The sequence below is a fragment of the Triticum dicoccoides genome, chromosome 4B, assembly GCF_002162155.2.
Source record: "Triticum dicoccoides isolate Atlit2015 ecotype Zavitan chromosome 4B, WEW_v2.0, whole genome shotgun sequence".
NCBI classification, from domain to species: Eukaryota; Viridiplantae; Streptophyta; class Magnoliopsida; order Poales; family Poaceae; genus Triticum; species Triticum dicoccoides.
In genome coordinates this window covers 123755473-123764992 of record NC_041387.1, presented here as the reverse complement: position 1 = coordinate 123764992, position 9520 = coordinate 123755473, and the positions used below count along the sequence as shown (strand labels likewise).

Sequence of the window (9520 nt, the reverse complement as noted above, 5' to 3'; positions counted from 1 at the left end):
TGTACCTTCGGAGACACCTGTAGAGCTCCTTTATAATCACCCAGTTCGTTGTGATGTTTGGTAGCACACAAAGTGTTCCTCCGGTAAATGGGAGTTACATAATCTCATAGTCAAAGGAACATGTATAAGTCATGAAGAAAGCAATAGCAACATACTAAACGATCAAGTGCTAAGCTAACGGAATGGGTCAAGTCAATCACATCATTCTCCTAATGATGTGATCCCGTTAATCAAATAACAACCCATGTCTATGGTTAGGAAACTTAACCATCTTTGATTAACGAGCTAGTCAAGTAGAGGCATACTAGTGACATTATGTTTGTCTATGTATTCACACATGTATTATGTTTCCGGTTAATACAATTCTAGCATGAATAATAAACATTTATCATGAAATAAGGAAATAAATAATAACTTTATTATTGCTTCTAGGGCATATTTCCTTTAGGCGGTAGGTATTTCCCTCAGATATGAAACCAAGGTTATTGAACCAGTAGGAGAACCAAGCAACACAACGTAAACAGCCCCTGCACACAAATAACAACACCTCGCAATCCGATGTGTTAAAGGGGTTGTCAAACCCTTTAGGGGTACGACGCCTCAAGATAGGCAAAGGACGTGAGGTAAATTTGTAGTAGATTGATAGATCGAACGCCAAATAAAATAAATAAGAATAAATTGCAACAAGGTATTTTTGTATTTTTAGTTTAATAGATCTGAAAATAAATGCAAGGAAAAGGTAGATCGCAAGGCAAATATATGAGAAAGAAGACCCCGGGCTGTAGGTTTCACTAGTGGCTTCTCTCGAAAAGATAGCAAACGGTGGGTGAACAAATTACTATTGGGAAATTTATAGAACTTCAAATAATCATGACGATATCCAGGCAATGATCATTACATAGGCATCACGTCCAACATTAGTAGACCGACTCCTGCCTGCATCTACTACTATTACTCCACACATCGAGCGTTATCCAGCATGCATCTAGTGTATTAAGTTCATGAAAAACGGAGTAATGCATTAAGAACGATGACATGATGTAGACGAGATCCGTTTATTTATTGCGACAGATATGGATCTCATCTTTTTATCCTTAGTAGCAACAATACATACATGTTGGTTCCCTTTCTATCACTGGGATCAAGTACCATAAGATCGAACCCACTACTGGGCACCTTTTCCCATTGCAAGATAAATAGATCAAGTTGGCCAAACAAAACCCAGATATCGGAGAAGAAATATGAGGCTATAAGAGATAAAAGAACTCAAATAACTTTCGTGGATATAAAAAGATATAACTGATCATAAACTCAAAGTTCATCAGATCCCAACAAACACACCGCAAAAAGGACTTACATCATATGGATATACAAGAGACAATTGTATTGATAATCAAAAGAGAGAGAGGAAGCCATCTAGCTACTAACTGCGGACCCGAAGGTCTACAAAGAACTCCCCTAGGGTTTCTGGAATATTGGGGTATTTATAGAGCAAAGAGTCGGTCCAGGGGGCACCCGAGGTGGGCACAACCCACCAGGGCGCGCCTGGGCCTCCTGGCCCGCCCTGGTGGGTTGTCCCCTCTTTGAGGCTCCCCCGAGGTGCAACCAGGGCCCATCTTCTTCCTTTGGTCCATAAAAAATCATCGTAAATTGGCGTGGCATTTGGACTCCATCTGATATTGATTTCCTGTGATGTAAGAAACATGCAGAAAACAGCAACTGGCACTTGGCACTATGTTAATAGGTTAGTACCAAAAAATGATATAAAATGACTATAAAATGATTATAAAACATCCAAGATTGATAACAAAACAGCATGGAATAATAAAAAATTATAGATACATTGGTTACGTATCAGCGGTCACCTGGATCGGGTCAGACCACGTCCCTCTCCTCCTCTCTACCTCCGACAAGCGCCCCCCTCCCTGCCGCGATCTCGGTTTGAGCTCTTCTGGCAGAACCAGGCATGTTTTGTCGAGGCGGTAGCGACTAGATGGGTCTCCGCGCGATCATCTCCCCACCGCTCCATGTCCATTGTTGACTCGTGGCAGTTTTGTGCCAAGCTCGCCCGCCAATTTATGAAGGGGTGGGGGCGCGACCTTGGCCGGAACCTCCGCGAGCGCAAGAAAGCCCTCCTGACTGCCATCCAAGCCCTTGACGCCCGTGCGGACACATCCGGGATCTTCCCGGATGAGTGGATGCTGATATATGATCTCGAGGATCAGCTCTCGACCATCTACACGGATGAAGAAGCATGCTGGAGGCTCCGCAGTACCCAACAGTGGGTGCTCGTGGGGATGCCAATATGGCATACTTCCAGGCAATTGCCAATGGGCGGAGGCGTCGGAACTCCATCCATTGTTTGTGGGATGGCGACACCCCTCTCGTTTGCCCTTCGGACATCCGAGTCCATGTCGATGGCTTTTATAAGGCCCTATTCTCCCCCACCCCTAGGGGTGGGGCTGCACTGGCCCCCGACACTTGGTCGGCTGCCCAGTTAGCTTCTGAGGAGGTGAATGTCGTCCTGGTGGCGCCCTTCTCCAAGGACGAGGTCCTCGTGGCCATAAAGGGCCTGAACCCTCCTCTACCCCGGGTCCTGATGGGCTGTCTGTGATGTTTTTCAAAACTTTCTAGCAGACCATCAAACCGGAAGTCATGGCCCTCTTTGATGAATCCTACTCGGGGACTATGGACCTTGGGTGCCTGAACTATGGGGTCATTACTCTCATCCCCAAAGTTCCGGGCGCTTCCGACATCCGCCAGTTTCGGCCTATCACTGTGATCAATGTGATATTCCGGATCTTGGCCAAGGGGTATGCCAATAGGGTGACCCTTCTAGCTGACACCGTTACTCACCCCAACCAACCCGCCTTCATCCAAGCGTGGTTTATTCTGGATGGGGTGTTAGTATTCCACATAGTTCTTCATGAAGTTCGGTCCAAGCACCATCGAGCGGGCTTCCTGAAGCTCGACTTCCATAAAGCCTATGACATGGTTCACTGGCCCTTCCTTCGGAAAGTCTTGCTCCGCAAGGGCTTTGATGACCGGTGGGTGACCAGAGTTATGCAGCTCATCATCTGCGGGCGGACCGTGATTAACATTATCGATGAGATCAGACCATACTTCCTCACACTTTGTGGGGTTCGCTAGGGCGACCCATTCTCCCCATTTCTGTTTAACATGGTGGTTGATGCCCTTGCCATCATCCGGGATAAGGCCAAATCTGCTGGCCACATCCATTGTGTAGTCCCTCACCTGGTAGGAGGGGGAGGGGTCTCTCTCCTACAATATGCAGATGATACCATAGTAATGGTGGAGGGTTCATCGCTAATCTGAAGTTCCTCCTCCTATGCTTCCAACAGATGTTCGGGCTCACAATCAACTTCGATAAGAGCGAAGTGATGATTCTAGGTTACTCTCCTGAGGAAGCCCAAGCCATGGCCGACCGGCTGAACTGTCAACTAGGTACTTTCCCCACATCTTATTTGGGGATACCCATTAGTGACTCGCGACTGACCGTGGCCGATCTTCGCCCATCGGTGACTCGGATGCAGCATCGGGTGGAGCCATGGAAGGGAAGGTGGCTCTCGAAGGCAACCAGAGTGATCCTCATCAACTCCTCGCTTTCCAGCCTCCTCTGGTTCCTCATGAGCTTCTACAGCCTTCATGAGACTCTCCATCAGGAGATCGCCAAATACCAGTCCAGGTTTTTCTAAGCAAGTGAGGGCGAGAAACAGAAATACCATATGGTGAGCTGGCCCGACATTTGCAAGCCTAAGGACCAGGGTGGTCTTGGGATCTTGTCTTCTCGGTGCATGAACATTGCTCTCCTGACCCGATGGCTCTAGCGAATCGCCAATGGGGAAGGGGGACTCTAGCTCACCATCATCCGCAATAAGTACCTTTGGGGCCAACCTCTAGCTTTTTGCCAGCATTTTGGTGGCTCCCAGTTCTGGCAGGCTGTGATACAACTGCTACCCGTGCTCCTCATCGGCACGTCCATTTCGGTTGGCTCCGGATCCTTGACCCTATTCTAGTTCGATCGTTGGGTAGGGGACTCCCCCTGGTCGCTCGATTCCCGGAACTATTCTCCATAGCGGTTGACCCTAGGGTCTCTGTCGAGACGACCCTTATTGACTCTCTCCTCCAGGACATCGCCCTCCTGCCATTGGACGTCGAGGGCGCCCCTGACTCCATCTCTTGGCAACTAGAGTCCAACAACCGCTTCTTCACTAAGTCCTTATATTCAGCTATCGCTCTCCCGTCGCCCCCTGAGCCCTTTAGCTTGATTTGGGACATCCGCCTCCCTCTGAAGATCAGGATCTTCCTGTGGCAGTGGATCCGGGGACACCTCCCCTCTGGGGTAGAGGTCCTCAAGCGTAATGGACCAGGAGACGGGGTGTGCCCCCTCTGTGGCACGGTGGAGGATGCTAATCACATCTTTTTCTCCTGCTCCACAACCCAATTCCTGTGGTCTTGCTTTCGCGAGACGGTTGGTGGACAGTGGTGCAACACCAACTTCCCGAACCTGCTTGCTGAGATCCACGTATCCGCCCCCCCCCCGCCATATTAGATGGTTGTGCGTTGGGGTCCTCGCTTGGACGCTTTGGACCATCCGCAACAAGCTTGTTATTCAGAAAGTGCCTCTTCGACATGCGACTGACGCGATCTTTAAAATGTGTGGTTACCTGCAGCTTTGGCGGCTGCTTAGCCGCCCCCTCCTCCGGAGCCCGATTAGGCCTGCTGTTCGGGCTGATGTGCTGTTGTGCTTGTGTTTGTGTTTTGGATTTCAGGGCTTGTTGAGCTGTGCCCTTAGCATATATAAACCCCGTATGCTACTTTGTGTGTGTTTGTGGATCTTGTGTGTGTGAACCTTGTTGGATGTTTGGCTTGGGCCGTTTGCTTTATCTATAAAGCGGGGCGAAAGCCTTTTTCGGTAAATATTCAAAGGTACAGTGCAGATGTTCAGTGACTAAAGCAGCCAAATGTGATGCTTAACCATAACACGTGATTCTATGTTGCACTTCACTTTTAAATGTAGACTCATGCTTGATCTCCATAAGAACCGAGTTATACCCATATTGGCTGCCCATCAAAGTGTTGTTGACTCTGACTAACAGGTTGACATGGTAACCAACTTGCGACCATTGATCTCCTAAGCTAGGGATAAAGGTTACCGGACCAATCATACTACTGGTGACGGCCATCGAAGCACCATTCTGATACACCTCACATGTTTGACAAAATCCTTCAAAAGCTCCTTGATAGACTTCTTAACACTTCATATACATGCAACTTCAAGAAGGCCACTAGTGGAGCGCTCCAGTGTGGGATCTTCTTACACACCTCTTGCAACTTACGCGGACAAATAAGAACAAAACAACAAAATGTCGATGGACTTTGGAATATACCTTCATAGACCCCCTCCCTTGTTTTTCACCAAGAAGCCATTTATGGGAAATGACTCTTCAAAGCCCTCATATTCAGAGCTTTTCATAATAAAAGAAAAACTACAATGATAGATGTGCGGCCCTTCCTAGTGCTCCACCGTGGACAGGTGCTAAGCATGCCACGTAAGAAAAAAAATGACATGGCACAACATTTAAGGAGGGGAGAGAACATTTTGGTGACCTCAGGAAGAATCAACGCCAAGCGCGAGAACTTAGGCAAACCACTTAAATGAAACAATTTGACCAATGCATGAAACTCTTTAGGTGCTAACTCATTAAATAAAGTTTGTTTAGTAACAACAAGTTAAGCACCTGTGCATTAGGAAATTGAGTTGCTAAGGTATTTAATGCACTTAGAGCATCTCTATCAGACCCCGCATAAGTGGTCAAACCCGTAAAATGACCGTTTTTTTTACAGTTTCAATCGAAAAAACGGGCCTGAACAGACCCCTTAAAATCGTCCGACCCTTAAATTTTTTTAAGGGGCCCCGTAAACGCGAAGATGAAACCCTCATATCTACAGTTTTGAAGGTAACTTTTTCAGTGCCCTGCATACCAGTCAACGTTGGCGGTTGAAAAATCTCTGCTCCCCCCAATGCCATGAAGCTTGCCGGGCGCGGCCCGGCCGCCCGGCCATGAAGCTCACCCGGCCGCCCGGCCGCCGCCCGACCATGAAGCTCGCCCGTCCGTTCGCACCGGCGGCCCGTCCGCGTCGTCCGCCCCGGCCGCAGCCCGCGGCGACGGAGGAGCTAGCTAGCTCGCTCCTAGATGGATTCAAGCTAGGCTAGCTAGCTAGCTCGCTCCTGTGTGGATTCAAGCAGAGCTAGCTAGCTGCTCTCGATCAATTTGAGCAGAGCTAGTTAGCTAATGAATGGATCGTGCGACTCCATTTTTTGCCGCATTGTGTGTTATTTGTCGGTTTTTGCGGGAGCAAACTAGCTGACCATGGGCATGGACAAGAGGAAGAAAAAGATGTGGGGAAATAATATAAGCGAATATTCCATTTTACAGTTTAAGTTTAAGGGGTCTGTTCTGCCGCAGCAAAAACCGACCCTTAAAACGCGCTTTCCGCAAACTGCAAACGCGTTTTACGGGTCGGCGGGATGCAGGGTCTGCTAGAGATGCTCTTAGCATCTCATCTAAGCACTTTTGCATTGGAAGAGGTCTGAGGCTCGCTGGCTTTACATTACACCTTCAAAGCACCCTCTAAATCTCTATTTTTTTGAGACAATCTAATAAATCTCTAATTAAAGGTGCTCAAACTATCTGATATTTTTAACTTGGGTCGACATACGTCATCGGCCCTCCCAGCTTGAGCGAGGCCTTAATTTTTCTTTTGGGGAGAGAAAGCAGAGTAACCTTTTTTTTAGAGAATGCACATTGGGCCGGAACCCACACGTAGAGCAGAGAAACGGGCCAGGCCTCATTAGCCCTAGCAACATCCGCAAGGGGCATTTCCGTCCGACCGAACAAAACCCTCACCCTGGGGTCCCTCTTTATATAAGCTCTCCTAGGGTTTACGTGCCCTCCTCCTCCACACACCACCCTCCCCCATCCGCCGCCGCCTCCACCTCCACCTCCACAGGTAAACTGCGCCGCCTACTCCCTTTCCCTCGTCTCTGCTCTCTTCTCACCGTCGACGGCGGCGGGCATTTGGTTGCCGCCGGGCTCTGCCGCCGCCGCCCGAAGTCGTGAACTCGTGGTCGTTTCGTTGCGCTCTTGTGCTGCCGGGATCTGATGGATTCCTGATTTGTTATCCGCAGGGAAAGGAAGGGAAGATGTCGCACCGGAAGTTCGAGCACCCGAGGCACGGATCCCTCGGTTTCCTCCCCAGGAAGCGGTGCTCGCGCCACCGCGGAAAGGGTATGCCTGTTTGCTTAGTTACTCTTCACCTGCCGATGATAGCCGTGCTATGCTCTGTCTGTATGTTGAGCCGATCAGTGAGGCGAGCCCGCTTGTGTGGATAGATTGTTTGGGTGCATCGCTTTTTGTTGAAACATGCTTGGGTTAGTGACCTTTTTGTGTGCAGTAGTAAGTTCGTAACTAGGAATTCACGCCATAATTTGGCTTCCTTAGATTGCCTCCTGCCCTAGTCCTTTGTTGAAGTTTTCAATTAGTTCATGTGTAACCTGTAATCCTTAATGTGCACGTCTCAATGTTTGTTTTGTTGTTACCGCGATGCTGTTTTTCATGTCTAAGCAAGGAACACAGCCGGTAAACTATTGTTGATAACATTTATAATAGATTACAAATGCATGCGTGCACCAGTTTTCATTCAAAATTTTGCTAGTCTGGAAAGATGCCAAATATCTGTACCGTAGTAAATTGCTTCTTTCAAATGCGTAGTGTTTTTAGCTTTTCCTGTCATTACATCAGTGCATGTGGCACACTGCTTGTTTGATTCTTCAATGCTGTTTCCAGTCATTGCGAAAATTTGACATTCAATTGATTTTGTTATATCAATCTAATATTTGCCTGTTCTCATTGCAGTGAAGGCCTTCCCCAGAGATGACCAATCCAAGAAATGCCATCTCACTGCCTTCCTTGGCTACAAGGCTGGGATGACTCACATTGTGCGTGAGGTCGAGAAGCCTGGTTCCAGTATGTTTACTAACTCTCTGTCTATGTTCATATTCTTGTTTTACCCAATTGATTCTCTGTTAGTTAACTTAGAATTTGTAAATGTGTTCTGCATATGTGTGATAACACTCCATTTGATATCCTACAGAGCTACACAAGAAGGAGACATGTGAGGCTGTCACCATTGTTGAGACACCCCCGATTGTTATTGTTGGACTTGTTGCCTATGTGAAGACTCCTCGTGGCCTTCGTACTCTCAACTCTGTCTGGGCACAGCATCTCAGCGAAGATGTGAGGAGAAGGTTCTACAAGAACTGGTGCAAGAGCAAGAAGAAGGCCTTCACCAAGTATGCTCTGAAGTATGACAGTGATGCTGGCAAGAAAGAAATCCAGATGCAGCTTGAGAAGATGAAGAAGTATGCTACTGTTGTCCGAGTTATCGCCCATACCCAGGTCAGAAATTGTCTTGGTACTTTCTATCTTTTGCCCTTGTTGTTCACTCATGACAGTAATGTTACTCACGTTGCTCTCTTGATGTGATTCAGATCAGGAAGATGAAGGGGTTGAAGCAGAAGAAGGCTCACCTCATGGAGATCCAGATCAATGGTGGCACCATCGCTGACAAGGTCGACTATGGTTACAACTTCTTTGAGAAGGAAGTCCCCATTGATGCTGTATTCCAAAAAGATGAGATGATTGACATCATTGGAGTTACCAAGGGTAAGGGTTATGAAGGTGTTGTGACACGTTGGGGTGTCACCCGTCTTCCCCGCAAGACCCACAGAGGTCTTCGCAAGGTTGCCTGTATTGGTGCCTGGCATCCTGCTAGGGTGTCCTACACTGTTGCTCGTGCTGGTCAGAATGGATACCACCACCGAACTGAGATGAACAAGAAGGTCTACAAGATTGGCAAGGTTGGACAGGAAACTCATGATGCCTCTACTGAGTTCGACAGGTGTGTTTTTGTTAGCTTTTGTTTGTAATCTATGTACTTTCTGGTCTGAATTGTATCCGGTGATGATCCTTTTGCACTGGTTTGATCTTACAGGACCGAGAAGGACATCACTCCGATGGGCGGCTTCCCTCACTATGGTGTGGTGAAGGCTGACTACCTGATGATCAAAGGATGCTGTGTCGGCCCCAAGAAGCGCGTGGTGACCCTCCGCCAGTCCCTGCTGAAGCAGACCTCTCGTCTGGCCCTGGAGGAGATCAAGCTCAAGTTTGTCGACACCTCTTCCAAGTTCGGCCACGGTCGCTTCCAGACCACAGACGAGAAGCAGAGGTTCTACGGCAAGCTCAAGGCTTGAGCTGCCGCCGCGCATCATCAGTTATATCATTTTGTCAAAACGAACATGTGATACTTGATTACTTCCCCTGCCTAAGTTTTGTACTAGTTGATGTTTTCAGAATCTGGCTCATCTATGAATTCTTCGTGTCATGTGCTATTGTTATTGTGATTTAGCTGTTGAAACCTATTTAGAGTCGTACCT

General features: G+C 47.9%; 1 protein-coding gene across 1 annotated transcript; it reads left to right on the top strand.

The window, feature by feature from the left end:
* Positions 1-6956: 6956 nt before the first annotated feature.
* Positions 6957-9517, top strand: LOC119295402 (60S ribosomal protein L3-like). The gene is made up of 6 exons (XM_037573822.1): positions 6957-7035; positions 7214-7313; positions 7941-8051; positions 8179-8483; positions 8576-8985; positions 9079-9517. Exons 2-6 carry the CDS (start codon positions 7229-7231, stop codon positions 9335-9337), a joined length of 1170 nt encoding a protein of 389 aa, XP_037429719.1. The 5' UTR covers positions 6957-7035; positions 7214-7228; the 3' UTR covers positions 9338-9517.
* Positions 9518-9520: the final 3 nt, after the last annotated feature.